At 52.3% G+C, this 18,942-nt stretch overlaps 5 protein-coding genes and 1 non-coding gene across 6 annotated transcripts; 1 reads left to right on the top strand and 5 right to left on the bottom strand.

Moving 5' to 3' along the window:
- Window positions 1–1,861: 1,861 nt before the first annotated feature.
- MET13 (methylenetetrahydrofolate reductase (NAD(P)H) met13) lies at window positions 1,862–5,320 on the bottom strand. Its single transcript, XM_062891955.1, has 4 exons — window positions 5,270–5,320; window positions 4,667–5,204; window positions 2,629–4,400; window positions 1,862–2,570 (listed from the first exon to the last, which is right to left on the bottom strand). The coding sequence occupies exons 3-4, from the start codon at window positions 4,325–4,327 to the stop codon at window positions 2,437–2,439; spliced, it is 1,833 nt and encodes a 610-aa protein (XP_062740529.1). The 5' UTR covers window positions 4,328–4,400; window positions 4,667–5,204; window positions 5,270–5,320; the 3' UTR covers window positions 1,862–2,436.
- A 796-nt stretch (window positions 5,321–6,116) lies between these two features.
- Window positions 6,117–6,201, bottom strand: QC762_0093920. The gene has a single exon. It is a non-coding gene; the product is annotated as a tRNA-Ala (tRNA).
- A 412-nt stretch (window positions 6,202–6,613) lies between these two features.
- QC762_602700 (uncharacterized protein) lies at window positions 6,614–10,372 on the bottom strand (the record flags this gene model as incomplete). The annotated part of the gene is made up of 1 exon (XM_062891956.1): window positions 6,614–10,372. The coding sequence occupies one exon, from the start codon at window positions 10,370–10,372 to the stop codon at window positions 6,614–6,616; it is 3,759 nt and encodes a 1,252-aa protein (XP_062740528.1).
- Window positions 10,373–10,738: 366 nt separating this feature from the next.
- Window positions 10,739–11,232, bottom strand: QC762_0093900 (uncharacterized protein; the record flags this gene model as incomplete). The annotated part of the gene is made up of 2 exons (XM_062884088.1): window positions 11,115–11,232; window positions 10,739–11,005 (listed from the first exon to the last, which is right to left on the bottom strand). Exons 1-2 carry the CDS (start codon window positions 11,151–11,153, stop codon window positions 10,739–10,741), a joined length of 306 nt encoding a protein of 101 aa, XP_062740527.1. The 5' UTR covers window positions 11,154–11,232.
- A 208-nt stretch (window positions 11,233–11,440) lies between these two features.
- On the top strand, window positions 11,441–14,719 carry QC762_602710 (uncharacterized protein). The gene is made up of 4 exons (XM_062891957.1): window positions 11,441–11,681; window positions 11,794–12,215; window positions 12,270–13,937; window positions 14,003–14,719. The coding sequence occupies exons 1-4, from the start codon at window positions 11,587–11,589 to the stop codon at window positions 14,110–14,112; spliced, it is 2,295 nt and encodes a 764-aa protein (XP_062740526.1). The 5' UTR covers window positions 11,441–11,586; the 3' UTR covers window positions 14,113–14,719.
- A 392-nt stretch (window positions 14,720–15,111) lies between these two features.
- SEC5 (Exocyst complex component S5) lies at window positions 15,112–18,759 on the bottom strand (the record flags this gene model as incomplete). Its single annotated transcript, XM_062891958.1, has 3 exons — window positions 15,112–16,236; window positions 16,287–18,358; window positions 18,420–18,759. The coding sequence occupies 3 exons, from the start codon at window positions 18,757–18,759 to the stop codon at window positions 15,523–15,525; spliced, it is 3,126 nt and encodes a 1,041-aa protein (XP_062740525.1). The 3' UTR covers window positions 15,112–15,522.
- Between the last annotated feature and the right edge of the window lie 183 nt (window positions 18,760–18,942).

Below are 18,942 nucleotides of genomic sequence, written 5' to 3'. Positions count from 1 at the left end.
GTGCGATATAGAACCCCAAACCTCTGATGTGCTCGACTACCAACACCAACCAACCACACATCATCACCACCACCTCTAACCACTCACACGAAAACCCATCTTCTCATCAAGGAAAATAGGCCATAGGCATTCATTCTCATATGATTCCGAAAAAAATTCAGTCCTGCAAAAAAGCCAAAAGCTCACCAGCTCAAGGCTGACAACAAAAACCCGAAGATTTTACAACAAATATTACTGGTAAGTGCTCGAACCGAGATTCGAACTCCAGCACCCCCGCAGCAAGATGAACACGTATACCATCTTAGTACAACATACAACTCTTGCTGGGTGAAAACTAATGCGGAAATGACACTCATGAATGGTCGACGTTAGCTGGAAAGGGGTTTTGGGGCAGGTGGTTTGTGCGTTGGGGGCTGGTGGGGCCTTTGCTGTCTTAGGGATGGCAGGAGAGTTGGTTTGTGCTTGCACATCTTTTATGTTGAGGGCGGATACGGAGAGGAGCTTGACAACTTTACCTTTCTTGAAGCTTGGCTGGGCTAGAGATGGAATGTCCAGTTGGATGGATGCCACCATTGAGACCTATTTATTGTAAGGGACACCACGACCACACACGGGCGAAACAGAAGCCAGTCTGGAGCTTTGTTTGATAACAAGAAAAGAAAACATAGTAGTGAAGGCTAGTCCTTCCTAGCTGTCCCATGTACCGATTGTGTTGGATTCATCTCTTCCGTAGGTTGTCTCCATGTGGGCTGAGTTGGCTCATCGCCGCCTCGCACCATAGTCAAGCATGTAGCCACACTTAAGTTGAATAAAAGTGTGGCCATCCATAAAAGGCCTCACTCAATACAATAATCAGTCAGACACACCCCCAGATCCCGACATACACCAGCCCAGCACTGAGGCATCTGCAGAACCTTTCCTCCTCGTCCAACACCCAAACCAAGAAAACCTAGAGGTATCCTCTCCGCGACGAGACCCTTGGAGAGGACGTTGGAGAGGATTGCAGGTCAAGGATGCTCTGTTGGTGGTGATGCATGTCGAGCTCTAGGGATGATTTCCGAACTTATGAATCCATCACACTGCGGGGCTGCCAGCCCCGCAATGTTAGAAAGCGTGATTAGCTCTCAACGTCATGATTCTTATGTCAGATGGCTAATCACGATTCTTGTCGAGGTTTCTGACCTGCGCGCCAGCTGCTTTACACAGTGCGGTGCCTTGGATATGTCTCTGACAGTTCGAGTTTGTGGTGAATCGCTTGTCGCAGTGTGTACACTGATAATTGGACAGAATCCTGCCTCTTTCGAAAAGTCCGTGTCCCAAGTGACAAGGTCAGCTCTCTTCCTCCCCTTACATTTTGCATGCTCTTTTGAAGCCATCTAAGAACTTCCACTGGCAGCCTTTCTCTTCCGGCCAGGACAGCACCAAAAAGTCTGCCAAGAAGGATCGCAAGAAGGAGAAGAAGGAGCTCCCAAAGGATGCCTTGGCTCGTTGCTTTGCATCGGATCTGCCCTGGAGCCCGGTCACCGCTGACAGCGACACGAGGCACGAGTGAAAAGACACTGGGGAGCGAGATCACGTCTAGGGTGAGGCAAGGGTCAAGGATGGAGGATGAATTACAACGTCGAGATAGATTTAGTGGAAAAGGGGCTCAAGAAGGGATGACACTTGGTCAAGAAGACAGGGAAGAATGGTCTGTGCCCTTGCTGATAAGGGGCAGAGATATCCCTACATACCTTCTAGTCTATTCATTCTGTTATAGAGAGGTTGTAAGCATGGGTCAAAGATGCTTGAAGTTTGAATACAGAAAAGTAAACCTTGGACCGAAAATGTATAAGTGGATAGTTTTCATATCTATTTGTTGCATTGTTGCACATCAATTGAATTCCCATTCCTATGTGACCTTCTCTCTGTCCTCTACCTCCTCGTCCTCCTCCTCTTGGGTATCGTTGAGATATCTCTCCATGAATGCATGAAAAACTCCCCATTTGAGTTTTCCTTTGTTTCCTTTTCCCTCACCATCCCACCCATGCCAGTTGAATGCCCCAATTTTTGTTGAAAAATCAAGTCCCCAACCCCGATGATGATGTTTGTTTTGTTCGCCGGCCCCCCCAACCCTCCCACACTCCCAACCCGAACAGTCCAAAAGAAAAATGCACGATCAATTGTTGAAAATAACGCCCCAGATAAATGCTGTTCTTGTATAATGCTGTGAGTCTTGTTGAAATTCATTCATTAAACCATTTTTCATGCGCATTCCTTTCTCCTCGTCTTCCCTCTTGTCCCCGACAGAAGCAGAAGATGGGAGAAGATTAAGGGGCTTTGCTGCCATGATTGGCAACGCTGTGTTGAAATTAGATTTGACCATGCAAATGTGTTGAAAAAAGAAAACACGACCCTTAAAAGTTCAACTTCAGAGTCGTGTCCTTTCAAGAGGCATTATGTTGAAGCCTCAACGCCGTTGGCAGCTTCGCCATTGGTGGCTGGTGGTTGCGGGACCTTGTCCAAGTTGGGCTCCTGGAGATCCTTCAGAACCTCATAAAGCGTCTCTCCTTGGTGGAAATCGTTGTTGACTGTGCAGGACTGTTAGTATCACCAAATCAACAAAAAAAGAAATAGAAGATAGCTTACCGATATTCACCAAGTACCACGACTTCATGATGTCCTCGAGCAACAGACGGCTTGGGGTGTCAGCCTCATAGCAGCGAGCCCAGTCAGATCCCAACTGGAACGCTTCGTCCTTCCAGGCGAGGAAACTAATTCGCTCAACAATAGTAGGCTGAACAATTTCCTTTCCGGGGAAAACACCCCACGTTACGGCGTTGGGCGCGTCGGATGGAGCATTGGTCTCAAGCATGCCAGACTTGGTCACCGCGTGGTACGTCAAATCGGGGTGGTTCTCAATGCGCTTCTTGATCTCTGGGTAGACTTCTGGGGAAACGAGCAATTCGAGGTAGGCCTTCTGGTAGACATAACCCTTGGATGGACCCCATCCGTGTACTGGATGGGTAGACTTGACACCGTTGACAGCCGGCTGAGAATTTACCGTGATCAGACCCCGCTTGTTGAGGTCAAGAAGGTAGTCCTTGATCACATCGGCCTCTTCGGCGACTGGTGCCTCACTCCATGGGAGATACTCAATCTCCTTGTTCAGGTAGCGGACAAAGAGGTTGGCGATGTCGCGGATGCAAGTTGGCTCGCCCCACTTCTGGCGGTTTTGCTCGTTGGTGCCCGTCAGACCAATACCATATGCGTCCAGTTCACCGAAGGCCGGCGACCTAGAGTCACCCCAGCGACCGTTGGGGAACTCGTCCCAGTCTTGCGTGCGAGCAACGTAAGATTTGTTGCGATTGCGCCAGAAAATGGGCCGGACATCCTCGACCTGGCGACCCAAGCCAAGAGACCTCTTCCAGGGGAGTGCCTGCTTGACCGGGCGATCCGGGGATGGCATCCAGTCGAGCTCCTCCAACACCATGCGGGTGGCCTGTGCCAAGTTCATGGTGTAAAAGTGCAAGTGGTGAATTCCGGCCGCAAGAATCTTGCGACACAGCTCAGCAACGAGCGTCTTCCCGATATCTCTGACCGCCACATCGTCGTTCTTGACCGGCTCGAGTCTCTGCATCCACTCTTCGGGGATCTTGCAGTTCATGTGATTGGCGCGGCGAAGGAAGCTGGCGTAGGTAGCAATGGGCATGATGCCGGGAATGATTGGGACGTTGATGCCCCGAGCTCTGACCTTGCCGACCCAGCGAACAAAGTTGTCGGCATCGTAGAACATCTGAGTCACGATGAATGTGGCACCGGCGTCGACCTTCTCCTTCAAGTGATCCAACAGCAGATCCTCGTCCTTGTTGTCGTCACAACCCTCGGGATAGCCGGCAACGCCAATGTCAAAGTGCTCGTGGTAGGATTTCCGGATGTGCTGGACAAGATCGCGTGCGTAGCGGAAACCACCCTCGGCAGCCTCCCACTTCTCCTTCTCGCGAGGTGGATCACCTCTCAGAGCCAGAATGTTGGTGCACCCAGCCTTGTAAGCCTTTCGCAAGGCATCGTTGACCTTCTCCTCGCCCATGTCGGTGCAGGTAAGATGCATGCATGTCTCGAGCCCCAGATATGTCTGCGCCTGTACCACCATCTCGCACGTCAGTTCGGCAATCCGGCCGCCAGCACCCCATGTGATGTCGATGAATTTTGGCCCAAAGTTGTTCATGCGTTCCATGCGGTCGTAGAGGTTCTGGACACCCTGTGTCGTCTTGGGCGGGAAGTACTCGAACGAGAAGGACGGTGCGCCGGTCCTTTCGGCATCGGCGAGCATCTCGCGGATATGCATGGTGGCGGTACTGAGGAAGAGAGCAACCTAAGTGTCTGTCCGTCGATAAGGCGATGATGATGGATGCCCAGAGCTATTGGAGGAACGGAAGAGCCCGGTCTGGTTAGCTTCGAGATTCGAGCTTGTTGGAGCAGCGACAGAAGTATTAGAAGTAATTGAGTTCGTATAGAACCGTAAACAGTGGTAATGAAAATAATGGAGGGGTACAAGAGCGGGCAGGAGGAGAACAAAGGCTGAACATGGGTATCTCAGGGACAAGTACAGCTCAGGCCGGGCAGAACAATTGCAAGACAACAGGAAGGGGAAGAGAAAGAGAGAGGGAAGGTCGGGATGGCATACTCGTGGTGAATCAATCTTTCAGATATAAACTCGGTCCTTCCGAGGGGCAAAGGGAGCCTGTGTCCTTCGTGGTTCCAGCTTATACAACAACAGCGCACCGTGTGAGGTACGTTTCTCGAACTTCCTAGACCGAGGAGAGCGGTGACTGAATCAATGATAGGAGAAAAAGGAAAAAACTGGAGACAAAAACCCAGAAAAAAAAAGGAAAAAGGCGTGATGAAAGCACCACTCGAAGCCTGGGTGGGAGGTGGGAAGAGGGAAGCAGAAAGCCAGACGGAAGGCCACCACTGGGACCGGGAGCGGGAGTGCACCGGCGCTTTAGCACACAGTGCGCGGATCGATGACCTTCCAAGGTGGATGCAGGTGCTCGAAGCTCGCCGTACCCGGAGTAATTGTCATTGGATGACGCTGCTCTCCCCACGTTCGTAAATCGGACCCATCCCTCTTTTCTGTGTGAGGACCCCGAACTTCGTGCCAGCGCCCGGTGGACCCCGCACTCTCGAATGGCTCTCTTGTCGACACTTTCAAGAACAGAAACCTGAAGCGAAGAACAATAATTGTCAACTAGCCAGCACATCTGGGAGTTTCTTGAATGGTCCATACCATGGGGACCTCCCCGGGGTATATCTTGCCATCGTCGCTAAACGACAACAACAAGACGCTGCTGTTCAGTCATGCAGTCGACAACACATTCCCACACCCCACCTTCAAACAATCGACACAGTGCCAGGCGCACCCTGACTGTCGATGGGTGGTGAGAAGAGGTATGCAAGTAGCGGTCAACTCGGCTGCAGCCGTCCCAACCTGGAAGAACCTCCACGACAGCTCTACATACATACATACATACATACATACATACATACATACATACATACATACATAAATTAAGGCTAGGCAAGGTGTCAGACGAGATCCCATCAATCACAGAATCACACACAGCACATGAGAAACCTGGTTACAACCCCCCACCCCTTTCCCCTTCCCCTTGCCCTTCCCGCCTACCCGGGGTCTTACCCGTCAGCCCGTTTTTTCCACCTCTGTCCGGCTTGACATCTTGACAGTCACCTCAACCACCTACTAGCCTCAGGAACCAGAACCCAAAAACCCCACACCTCGTCCATCTCCCAGTCTCTGGAACCTCAAACTAACAAAAACATCAAAAAAAAAAACCCCACCACCTCGCTACCGCACTCGGGATTGCGTGACCGGCTCCCAACACTGGCCATCCCAGCTTCCTGCAAAGACCAACCAACCCAAAAAGTCGCCGAACCGGACGACTCGGTTCTTATTCGGACTCCCGGTTGATGATGATGACTGTTTCACACAACCAAACCTCCCCAAGAACAAGAAACAAGCAATGATCACCATGTCCCAAGTCCAGGTTTGCCAGCCAAAAAGAAGTCCTGCCCCACCCCCTCAAGTGAAGGGGGGGGGAAGCAGCAAAAGGATGTGGACGAGCTGGGAATCGAACCCAGGACCTTTCGCATACAGGTAAGTATGCTAAGCGAACGCTCTACCAACTGAGCCACACGCCCTATGGTAACTTGGTGAGTTGATCAGGTGATCTTTGCGGTTGTGTAGGGAGAAAGGCTCTTCAGAACCTGAAGCGAACACCTGTGCGGCAACTACCAGATGGGTGAACAAAGAAGCTGCTTTATGACCGGGTGACTAAGCACTCGAATCAGCAGACCTGACAAATGCCTTGTTGGAATCAGGCCAGTAAAAAGCCAAGGATGAAGACTCCTAAAGCCGAACCGTAGTACATTCAAAATCCAACAAGAACTCAAGTCACTACAAGTATGTAGCAAAAACATCTGTTCAGGCATCCCTATGCTATTCAATGCCTCAAGAATAATGCCTATTAAACCAAAACTACTTCTCCCGGGCTCCCAAACAACCGCTCTGCTCTGCCAAACCATACAACCCACCTCTCTCCTACGGCCTTCCTCAAACATCCTTATCCTTCCCCCCTCTCTCCCCCTCCCCCTCCCCCACTATCCCTCTATCCTGCCCAGGGAAATACCCTTCCTGACTCAACGCCAAACTAGGTCTACTCAACAACCCCAGTCCCGGCGTACTAGCCGTCGGCGTCGTCAACACACTATTCCCCCGTCCGGGACTCAAACTCCTACTCATCCTCTTCCCCGTCTTCCCCCTCCCCACAATCTTCTCGGTCCAGTTCCAGCTCAACGGACTTACGCTCCTCATCATAAACCCCGTCGGCGTCAACGGTCCCGGCTGTTCTACACTCCCTCCCGCGGCAACAGCGACTGTTCTCCTTTTCTTGTCAGCATTACCACCACCACCCGGGTTTGGATCCGCCGGGGTAGGGGTCGTGGCAGCAGAGGAGGATGGGAAAGGGTGAGTGTGAGAAGGGCTAGGCTGGGGTTTCTTCACATTTGCCCCAGCAGCCATCCTGCTCCAGTAGCTCGCCCCACCACCATTCTCATCACTTTCGTCTGCGCTGTCTGCCCAGTCTCTATCGCTCCAGGACATGGAGTCGTATCGATCGATGGGGGGTCGCGTCGCCGTTGTTGGGGTTGTCGGGTTCGTGCCGGAAAAGACACCCAAAGCATTGGTGCTCCCCTGTCTGCTCAACGACCTTGGCGACCTCGGACTCGGCGCAAGTTCAGGAACGACATCGTACCGTTCCGCGTTGATGATGTCGTCATCGTGAGATGAATCCTCTTCGCGCACCGTGACGTTTCTACCCCGGTGGTCACCACCACGAATCGTTTCCTTCGTTTCCCGGCCTGTTTCATCCGCGCTTTGGTCTAGCCCTTTGGCTCTTTCCACACCTGGCTCGTCCTCGTCCCTGACTCTTGCCATAGCTTCGTCACTAAAGTGAGACTGTACGAGATGGTGGATGACCGGCCAGCCGAAAGCGTTGGCGAACATGCGGCGAACCACAATGTTGTTGTGCGCGTCAGGTTCTAGTTTCACCAAAACCTTTCGCCAGGACAGACCGCGATGGTAGGCGCGCGCAATCTTTTCTTCAACTCGCATCTGTGAGGAGTCGACCACATCTGGTTCGTCGTGGGACGAGCTGGGTGCAGAGTTGACGGTAGATTCATAATCTACTGGCATCGATTTGGTGGACTGTTCCGACTGCTGAGAAAGGCCAGTGTCCTTGTGCTGAATGCCTGGAGATCCGAGAGGGGAGTTGCTCTCGCTCAGGGCCGTCCTACTGGACCGAGAGAGAGAGCGACGGCGGATCTGGAGAGTCGACGTCCGGTCCTTGACTGGCGGTGGAGGGATATCGGATGGGTGGTAGATTCTGTCATGGAAGATGGTTCGGTGCCGCTTTGATGGATCGATGAGATACTCAACGGTTGGTAATTTTGGGTTAAGCAAGTCACCGGCCGACTCAAAAATTGATGTTCTTGGTGGTGCTGTCAGGCCCTCCGCATCATCTCCAAGCTCAGTCCCACTTGTCACTTTAGACGTGGACGAAGAGGTAACCAACAAAGAGGTAGAGCCGCTCTCAACCTTGAGAGTCTGACTTCGTTGGTAAATCTTATTTATCTTCGGGGAGGGGGGCGGTTGGGGCTTGGGGCTTTCGGTCCGGAAGAAGCTGAACAGGCCAGATAAGGGGTTGGAAGTGTTTGTCGTCGAATTTGACAGCTGTTGCAAGTCTGCAGAAGCCGGTTGTTCTTGAAAAGGGCTGACGACAGCAGATCTCAGACTCTGTCGATCATCCTCCAACATGGCATTAGTCGGTGGCTGAGGCACTTCAAGAAGCTCCTCTGTGTCTGTAGGTGTGGTTTTGCCCGTCTCGTTGGCCTCTTCTTTTTCGTTGTTTTCTGGTGACCATGGTGCAAGTCGTGGAGTGGTGACATTTGCGCCTGTTAATTCTGCCCACCCGGCTTGTACAACAGCTTCGACCAAGCCGACTTCTCTTCGTGCCTTTTCCACCCGTCCCAGGCCCTGCCAATCGAGAAACAAGAGGCAGCTAGTTCTAAGCGGTACAATTCCGTCATTTACCACGTTTGAGTAGACGGTTCGGTTTCGGAATTTTTTCAATGCTTTGTGTGCTGGCCCGGTGGGCAGGATACGGAGCAGAGGTTTGGACTCCGGCTGATGTTCGCCATACACTCGTTTGTGTGCTTGTTCCCCAAGATTGCCCACGAGTGCACCCCAACCATTTCTCGCAATCGTTGGAGCTCTCCAAGTGAGACCCAAGTCTTGGCCTGTCCTTCCAACAAGACCAAAATCCAAAGCGAATTTGACGTACAGGGGATTCTCGTGGTTCAGCCCGAGGAAGGGTGTGGCCATGGCGATAAAATTGATAGGTTCGATCAGGTCAAAGAACTGCGGTGAATGTTTCTGAATATAAGCAACAGCGTAGGTTTGTACAAGACCACCGAGTGAATGGCCGATAAAACTGATCTTGGTGAACTTGTAGAGTCGATTGCTCGGAGATGGAGCATGGTGGATTGTACTGTGTTTGTGGGCCTCTTCGCCGCCATTCTTTTTCTGAGAGCTTGCCTTGAGTGTGGCAGCGATTGCTTCCGAAGCTGCTTTCGCGGTTGGGAGACAGGGCTGGTCTGGATAAGTCATGGACAAAATATGTCTTGCCAACCGTTTGCCCAAGTATTTGATACCTCTTTCTGTCCTTGTTGCATTCCCAGAAAATCCGCGTACTACGACTTCCTCGTCGTCCTCGTCCTCCTCATCTTCATCCTTATTTTCCTCGCCCACTGACTCGGAGATTTCGGTATTAGCATTTCCTTCGGTGTCTGCCCCGGCAGGCGTTGCTTCTTTCTTCTTGGCTGCCCGCTCTCGGGCTTTTCGGGCTTTGGCATCCGCTTTGGCCTTTTTGACTCCAGCATCTATGCTTTCCTTCAAAAACAACATATCGGCGCCCAAATTGCTGTGCAGGCCGTGTGTGAGAATCACGAGATGGACCTTTCTCTGTTTGAATGACCGTCTGGGGCGCCTGTCTTCGGGCTTGCCACTGGCCATCACAGGCTCTACTGGGGCATCGGCTCCTCCTTCACTCCTTGCCCGTAGCCAACCTATGTCGTCCCATCCTGGAAGCTGGGGCGTGTTCCACAAACTTGCTGTATCCTCAACTTTCAGGTGGACTGCCCTGGAGAAAACACCTTTTTGTTGCGCCGGATGGTCCTTGATAGCACCCGCACTCTGTTGGAAGTCGCTGACCCGCCCTGGCTGTGGTGCTTGTGACTGACCTCCTATTACGGGTACAACAGAGCCCAGGTTCAACGATTTCTCGTCTCGTGCCAACAGAACTTCGTAGTGCACAGCCGCCGAAGTCGAAAAAACCACTTGCGACGCAACCTCGATGATCCAAGATACACTCTCCCCGTCGTGCTCTGGTCCTTTCCCAAGGTATCCATGTTGACTGCATCCTTCACCGGCAGACTGTCTGATATCGTCGGGCACTACCAAGTGGCAGTTCCAGGTCGCGCCGGCCTTGAGCATTGGTTCGAACTCGGGGACGCCATAGCGACGAGGCTCTTCAAACTTCTTGTTCGGATCGAAATGGGATGGGTAGGCGGCAACTGAGAGTGTGTAAGGACCGTGAACGAAGGCTGCGCGAAGAGCAATGGCACAAGTATTCTTGATGCGCAAGTACAGGAACTCTGGCGATGGGAGGATGCGATCTGCCGAGGGGGTGTAAGTGACTGTGTAGCGCACCACCTCGCCAATCTTGACGCTGCCGGATTGGTGGAGGAGAAGCATCGTTGTTTTGTTTTGCCCGTGACTATGACTGCGCGTCAAATCGGTAGGAAATATGTGACGTAGATCATCGGCCCAAGGTAGCGAAAGTTGCCGTATCAAACAGACGGAAGGTTCGGTAAAGATTGTGTTGGTCTTCGGGTACACAGTATTTTCATGAGAAAATTGGTCCGATCATGAGCCAAGTGAGCCAATGTGCTGAGTTGGCAGGACGACACTGGTGCTGAGACTTGAGGGAATGTAGTTGCAAGAGGCGAGATTTGTTCGAGAAGGGCACTGAAAATGTTCTGGATCCGGTTTGGCTGGTTGCAATACTGGGATGGTGTTGTGGGAGATGGAGCTTTGTTAGCTAATTAAAGCTTATCCTTTCTAGCGTGCCCTTGTTATAAAGGGGGTGTTCACACATGGTGAGGTCACTGAGGGCCCGGAGGGTGAGACGGTCGGCTTCTCAGGAATGAACACAAATAGATAGCTGTGGATGTGGACGGTGATCTGATCCATGGGAGGAGGAGGCTGAGCAATCGGGGTTTTGAGGATGCCGCCTGTGTTGTGTGCCCCGAGGCGTCCGCATGCTTCATATGCCAGAACAGCGCAGCACAGCACAGTCCAGCACACAATGGGACCCCAGCAACTAGGCTTCATGTCATCGTTAACTGACGCCTGCCAAGAACCCGACGGGCGGGATGCCAACCGGGGTAGGGGAATTCTGTTTTGATGACCGGCATGCAGGTAATTCGGTACACACCATACAGCGATATTTACCCATGTGGATGCCGCAGTTCATTAACAGGTGTGTGTTGACCTCATGCCTAAAGGGGTAGGCTCGTGATGACAGACTTTCTTGGATATTTACTTGGCATCTTGGGAATTGATACTTCCTTTAAGTCCCAGACGGATAATCTGGTCTTGGTGTGCTAACTTTTCTTCGTATTACCGGAGCATTTCAATCCGTGCTGTATTACCGTAGTGAGTGTGGCTGGTGAACCCGGCAGTCGGGCCAGCCACGTGACCCACTAGACCCACTGGGCTGGCTGGGCTGAGCACCCATCCCAACACGGCAAGGACTGGACGACCAAACCTTCTGACCGCCAACTTTTTTAAACCGGCAGTATTTTCACATCACCAAAAGACCCCTCTCCGACTCTCGCTGTAAACCGTCACCGCACGTATATAGCTTTCGCCCCACAGACCGCCCGGCCGGCCGTTTGATCGCGACAATGGGCAGACGGCCTAATGCCCTGATTCTGCAATACTTCGAAAGAGGACCCAAGTTGCAGGACCAGAGCAATCGCTACCCTCATACCTGCAAATCGTAAGCCCACCGCCTACCGGCCACCGCCAGACCCGACCGCCTTTATATTGCGACACACTGACCTCGCCGTCCAATGTTCAATTGCTAACTCTCTCTCGTGGAATCAATGCAGATGTGGTGAACACTTCCCTCGCGGTCGCCTCGACAGCCTGACGAGCCATCTCACCAAGAAATGCCCTGCCATCAGCGAAGCCGATCGAGTCAGCGCGTTGCTCACTCTCTCGGGGATGGGCCATGCATCCAAGACATTCCAGCAGAGCCAGCAGGCTCATGCTCACCCCCAGGTCTCCGATGGTTCTTCGGTCGACCTTCCTATGACGTCGCGCGACTGGACTGCTCTTGGAGTGCTGGCTGAGGTCTCGAGACAAATCGACTTGAATGAGAAGAATGACGATCGCGGCCAGATGACGGGCGCAATCCCTAATACCCATTTGGGGACTGCACAGCCTGGAGAACGCTTTGATATGCAAGATCAATTCAATTTTGACAATCCGCCGTTGAATCAGGACATTGGCGCGCAGAAAGACCCGAAGGGTGGGTTTTGCAACAAAATGTTGGGGGAGATGCTTTGCTGACCGCCATTCTCAGTTGAGCCGCCGTCGCCGAACGCCGGCGACAGAGGCCTCATTACCGACGAGCGACTCCAAGAAATACTACGCGCAGAAAATGAAGCCAATACCGATTCTGCCAACATTTCAATGGCTGCTGCTGCGACTGCTCGCCTGCACCCAGCATTCCTGGATCCCGAGCTTCTAGCCGATGAGGCGACTGTTGCGGCCGTGACAGAGGCTGCGAATCAAGCGAATACCGCCGCTGTGGCCGCGGCTGCTGCTGCTGCCGTAGCTGCTGCCGTAGCCGAGAACAGCAATATCTCGACCCCTGAGCAGTCTGGGCTGGAGGACCAACCACCGCCGACGCCCACACCGCCTGCGCTTCCCGAGTCCCTGATCCAGAGTTCTGGAATTCCAGTCACTACCATGCCCAATGCTCCTATGATTCCGGTAACGAGCGATACGCCGGCTTGGGTAGATGGCAACTACGCGGCGGCTTCTTTTCAGATGCCTCTGAACAGTCCGTTGCCTCAACCTCCTGCGCCCCACGCGAAGGGAGGGTTCCGCCTCGACACCGCCAATGGTGCCAAGTCGCGACATTCTCGCGCTCGGTTCAACCCTGACAGGAGAAAGGAGGTCCAGGAAGTCCGCAAGATTGGAGCCTGCATTCGTTGCCGCGTGCTGCGAAAGACGTGCTCTCAGGGTTCGCCCTGTGATACCTGTCGCAAAGTGCTATCACCTCGCGTGTGGCGCAATGGGTGCGTGCGCACCAAGTTCTCAGAACAGTTGGACCTGTACTCTGCCGGAGTACAAATAGTCCTCGCCCAGGCCCGGGTAAATGGGATCAAGCATACTGTGGCTCTTCAACACCATGGAATCTTCATTGAAGCTTGTCATTTCCCGGACTACGAGTCTCGACTTCAGCTGCTCGTTCTACAGAGCGAGCCTGAGAGGGATGCGGAGGGGAAGCTGCTTGATGCAAGCATAGCAGAAGATCATCCCTCCAGCTACCACATCGCCATGCTTGACAACGACAACCAAGACGTTCCTGCTCGAGTGGAGACGTACATGCGCGAGGTCTTGCCAGAAATGATTCGGCGCGAGCCATCACAGTTTATGCGCATTACTTTGCAGACTGCCGTCGACGTTGCGACAAGAACCAATGATGAGCTTCTCAAGAAGTCCCTTGAGTTGTGGGGTCTGGTTGAAATACTGGATCGCGAGCGACAGTGGACCATCACCGTCAAGAACGGGGAGAACGAGCTTCAGCCCAGGATCATCAAGGAAGAGACAGATGGCGAATTGTTCCATACAATCTGTCTTCAGCTTGCCGCGGCCACAGAGAGAAAAGCAGCGGCCACTAGCAAAGCGCTGTTGACTGGCATGCAGCGTGTGCTGCAAGACAGCAAAGTCAAGATTGACTACAACATGTATTTTGCCGTTTTGATCTTGCTCAATTGCGTGGAAAAGTCCATCTGGGCTTTCCGGGCTTGGGAACAGCCGAACCTAAGGGGCCAGTGGCCGCTCGAGAAGGACCCAGGCAGCTTCGCCCAGCAGGGCTCCGTCATTGCTGAGCTGTTGCACATGTTGCTAGGGATTCGTAAAGCGCTTCCCCGCACATCACGTCGGGAGTCTGATGGGAAGTTGGTGACTGATGATGCGAACCCGTTGATCCAGGCCTATTTTGAGGCCATTGACTTGGACTGTAAGCACCTTTTTTTGGCTCTCTCTGGTTCAATGGATGGGAAACTAACATGTCATGACGTACAGTTGCTACAGTAAAAGCCAAACAAGACCAACCGAACTTCTCGCCGACGGACCCCCGATCATTTGAGCTTCTCTTTTGTTCCACGCTTCTCTTGCCACCATCCTCAGACTAGAGGGCTGGATGGAGGCACTAAACATCAACATGGCTTTTTTTTTTCATTTCTCAGAGATGTCGGGCCAACATTGTTTTTGTTTGCCCAGTTGATGATCTAGTTAATCTGGCTTTGTCTTGCTTGGAAGCGAAAGGCGGGAGTTGGAGTGATGGGAGGGCTTTTTGACATGAGCTCGAATGGATACCTGCACCTGGACAGTTGGGGGGAATCAAACAACACAAACTGGACATTATATTTCTTACGCTGTCGGATACCAAATCACAATAACACCAAAAGCGCAAACCCCTAAAAAAAGCACACGACATATATATTTCACCACACAACATGTACCAAGCGTACTGTACGACTACAATGAATGGGGAGTTTTGCAGGAGGCTGGGAGGGAGTAAGCGGAAATGAAAGATAATGATGGAGTTACTGTGTGACTTGGGGTGTTGTCGACGAAATCCAGCAGGGAAGTGGGAAGGAGTAGGAGGTGATTTTCTCCGGCGCTGATACGGATGGTTCAATAGACCAAAATATACCCAAGTTTAAAAATGAAGATTTATGTTTTTTTTCTTGTGGACAATGTGTAAAGCATGAGGTATGAGATACGCAGGCACTGATGAACACTCTTATCTTCACATTAATGGAGAAGCAACCAGATTTGCCGACGAGATGACCTTTCAAGACGCTCTGGTTATTTATATTGGATTTGCAATCTTAGGCCTACTTACAGGCCCTTTTCTTTGCTGCTTGGCTGTTTTTTTACTTCGTTTTTTTTTGGAACGGATCGCTTTAACGGACGGCGCTATATATATTTACTCATCTGGCGATCGCGTTCCCAGAGATGTTTGTCACTATTCCGTCTCTTTTAACACATGTCTTTGACCAAGTAAAGATGACCACTCATCTCACCAATATTGAAAGGAGCAGCATAGTTAAAAGTAAAAGCATATGATCTACAAATCATTGGCGGAGGGGGGGGGCGGGGGGGGAGGGGTGCTGGAAAGATAGATAGGGTGCTTTGGAAAGGGTTTCTCTCTCTTACTTGATACATCTGAACTTGCCTGTCTGTCCTTACAGTCCAAACACATGGAAAGAATTTATCCAAGCATAACCTGAGGTTTTCCTGCATACGATCGCAACTTTGTCCCGGCTTTGCTTGTCTATTATCTCAGGTTCTCTTGCGTATCATTCCTAGCTTCTCGTTCCAATATCCCAACTTACAAACAACACCCAAGATCACACAAATGACAATTCTTCTTCAAAACCACTCTGACTTATCAAAACATCTAACCACCAAACTAACTCCCATAACCTACTTTCCTTCTCTCTTCCAACATAACCCCCCCTGAAAATCCCCAACTAACATGCCTAACCTGCTCTGCTGAAATGATCCTTAAAAGTTCAATATCCATAAAACGTTCCTTACAAACTCCCCACACTCCCCCCGGTCTCCCTCCTCTCCAACCCATTTCCTACCGGCCTCTTAGGCTTCCTAAAACAAGCAAACTCGCTCTTACTCGCCTCCCTCAACCTCTTCAGAACTGCCCTCATCTCCGGCAACTCCCCCTGCAACCTCGCCCTAGCCTCATTATCTGTCCTCCCATCCAACTCCTGATAAATCTGGCTCTGGAGCTCGCTTGCCCGGTCAGTAGTGTAATGGCTCAGCGTCTGCGCCACAAACTCAACATCCAATGTTGCTTGCATCAGTGCATCAAGGTTATACCGCTGCCTCGACTTGAAAGCTTCCAGCAGTTCCTTCGAGGCTTGTTCGAGCAGATAAGACAGGACCTGGGAGGTCAATGTCGCGGCTGTGGTCGATACCTGAGTGTGGACGAGGACGAGAGACAGGAGCGCCTCGTAGACATAAGGACGGACTTCTTTTGGCCGGGACAGGGAGGAGGGCGCCCAGTTTGGATCCGACACTCCAGCGCGGATGATGCGTTTCAGTGTCTCAATGGCGGGGCGGGTGTAGGATTGGAAGAGCCGAGCATCGATTTGACTGAGGACGTCACGGATGGTTTTTGTCTCATCGGTGAGTTTGACGCTAAACGCGTTTTCAAACTGGGTGTTGAGGTCGGGGACGATTTCGGTGCGGAGGGCCGAGAGGTTGGAGAGGGTTAATAGCATGCGGACGTTCTGCTGCGGTCAGTAACTTCATGGATATAGAGGGGAAAAAATAAACATACCCGATCACCAGCATCAATCGTACTCCCTCCCACCGCCGTCGACGCCCTAGGCGCAGCAGCACTGCTAACGAGAACATACCCATCCACATCCACCGTCCACTCATCATCCGCCTTCTTCACCGGCCTTTCCGCATTCTCCACCATCCCGCTCAGCGCCTTGTACAGCGTCGTCACATACTGGCTTCTAACCATCTGTAACAGCTTCGGCGGCGGAGGCAGAACAATCTCCCCAGCACCCGGTTTGCCCATAGCTTCCGAGATGTAGAGAATGTTCTGCATACCCGCCAACAACGCCCCCTCAAACGCCTTGAAACTGGCAGGCATCTTGGTCACCTCTTTTCTGTCCGGGGACCTGTTCCAGTCCTCCACGTACTTGATGTTTTCGGCGTCCCTGTTCCACGCCGCGCACAACGCAGTCACGCATCGTTCCCTTGCCACGCCAACCAGGGTCTTAACCCGCTCGACTTCGGCTGCATCTCCCTGCCCGACCGGTTCAATAGAAGCCATATCGCACGCCGCCGCACCAACAAGAACCAACATCCGAGCGAGGTAGTGAACACCACTCAACGAATTAGACCACGGCGGCCAAAACGCAAACTTCTCCCAAGCCTCCCCTCTCCTCGGCGACGGTGGCGGGATATTATTCGGATCAAGATTGAACCTCGGGTCTCGCGGTGTCAAATTCCCACCATACCCCGGCGTGCTCGGCGTCTGCGGCATAGGCGAGAACAGCAACGAGATATCCTCTGGCGGAGGCCCAGCAAAAAACATCAACACACTCTCCCGAATCAAACTGACCAGTTCCACAGCGCCCTTCTGGAGATCAACCGTGCCCTGTTGAGACAGCCGATGATGCTCCTTCGACTCGCCTCTATACCCAACCGGCAAGCTCCTCTGCGTCTTCCCCTCAATAAACCCCTGAACCGTCTGCCAAAACTCGAGAACCTCTCCCAAAATCCCCTGAGAGGAGAGCAAGTTGCTCATATAAGCCACGTTGAGCTCCCACAACTCGGCAATGTCAGGGGAGTCAAAGGTTTTAGTCTTTGATTCGAGGGATTGACGTCCAAGAGTTCGCATATGAGAAGCAATCGTCTGAGGGCTCGGCTTCTCAGAATTGGCAAGACGGCGCCTCAGGATCTCAATCTCGACCTTGGACCGCTCCGTCGTCGACTGAATCTTGCTCTTCAAGTAGTCGTAACGACTGAGCAGCCACACCCAAATGGGGTTGTCTTCCACACCGAGCTCCAGGAGGAGGGTGATCAGTTCCATATGCTGGTCACCCGACTTCCCAGAGTCTGGCTTTGCCATGTTGTATGGAGATACCAAGCTCCTCCAGATATCACGTTTGAGGTTGCTGATTTGTTCCTCCACGTCATGCCACATGCGCGCTGCCAGTACGATACGATACACCTGGTCCTCATCTGGCTGCGACCCCTCGAGTTCCTGCGCGAGCTGCTTTGCTTGTTCGGCAAATCTTCTCGCTTTTGTGTATTCCTCCACCAATGATTCGTGATCATTGCGCTTGATGCTGTCAGCGATAGCTGCACTGATCTCAACATACTCCTTGTAGCTATCCAGCGACGAGGCCACAGTTTTCAAATGCTCTTCCTTCTCCCGGCCACCGAGAGCTGGCCCCCAAACCTCCTCTGCCTTGGCCGATACATCAAGCAATGGCGCTTTGATACCCAAAATACCGTACTCGCTTTCTTTCGCCAAAGCGTTCTTCTTTCTAGGGTCCGTCGCAGGGTTCAGGGGGCTCGTCATGGGCGCACCGCTGCCACTCCGAAAACTATTCCTGCTGGCATGTCGAGAGTGCGCCCTGGCCCGAGGCGGCGTGGGATCAACCCCGCGGTATTTCATTTCTTTGTAGACATTGTCGATGGTGGCTTTGGCGCGGACGAAGCGCTCAAAGTTGGATTCGACGAGCACTTTCAGGGAGGCGGATTTTTGGTCGATCGATCGAGACAGTATGTCTAGACCGCTGAGGAGGGATTGGGTATCGGCTGTGGCGTGCATTTGGGATAGGAAGAGCGCTGGGGAGAAGGTCGTCGAGGAGAGGAGGAATCGGTTGCCTGAGAAGATGTCCAAGTAAGTATCTTGGTATATCAAAAACACGATATCCTACAAACTTACGAAGCTTCAAGTCATCTTGAAGAGGAACCCCCAGCTGTTTCAATGTCCGAACAACACTGTCGGTTGATCCTAGGGGGTCTGGCTCGTCTCGCTGCACCAAATTCGCAACACCACTCCCTGAAGTCTCAGAACCAGGGACGAAGCTACTCCTGGTGCTCACAGCCCTTTCCAATGCCTGGTATCTCGACTTCCTCCTGTTCGCCTTTTTCTTGACACTCTCATCTTCGGAGGCGTCGCTGTCGCGGTCTTTCTCTGTTGGCCACTGGACCAGCGTTTCAGGTTTTAGCGATGATATTTGGTAGAAGTCGAGAACGGCCCGCTCTCGCTCGATGTCAGCCATGGCGCCGATGTCGCGATGACTTCTGCTCTATCGGAGACTGGTATTATACTAGAATCTCTCGTTGATAAGGGGACATGTAATTCGTCAGTCATGCATCGTGGGGGTGCTCCATTGTGTCGATGTCGTCTGTTTCTGGTGATGCGTCCGCGGCTGTCGATGCAGTCGTTGCGGTTGGCGTCGTAC

This window comes from Podospora pseudocomata, chromosome 6 (assembly GCF_035222375.1).
Source record: "Podospora pseudocomata strain CBS 415.72m chromosome 6, whole genome shotgun sequence".
Taxonomy (NCBI): domain Eukaryota; kingdom Fungi; phylum Ascomycota; class Sordariomycetes; order Sordariales; family Podosporaceae; genus Podospora; species Podospora pseudocomata.
This window is presented reverse-complemented; position numbering and strand designations above follow the sequence as displayed.

Coding starts and splice junctions, on each gene's coding strand:
- MET13 (XM_062891955.1), bottom strand. CDS start 4,327: ATGCATATCCGCGAGATGCTCGCCGATGCCGAAAGGACCGGCGCACCG. Junction 2,571..2,628: donor GTGGTACTTGGTGAATATCG/GTAAGCTATCTT, acceptor AGTCCTGCACAG/TCAACAACGATTTCCACCAA.
- QC762_602710 (XM_062891957.1), top strand. CDS start 11,587: ATGGGCAGACGGCCTAATGCCCTGATTCTGCAATACTTCGAAAGAGGA. Junction 11,682..11,793: donor TACCCTCATACCTGCAAATC/GTAAGCCCACCG, acceptor GAATCAATGCAG/ATGTGGTGAACACTTCCCTC. Junction 12,216..12,269: donor CGCGCAGAAAGACCCGAAGG/GTGGGTTTTGCA, acceptor CGCCATTCTCAG/TTGAGCCGCCGTCGCCGAAC.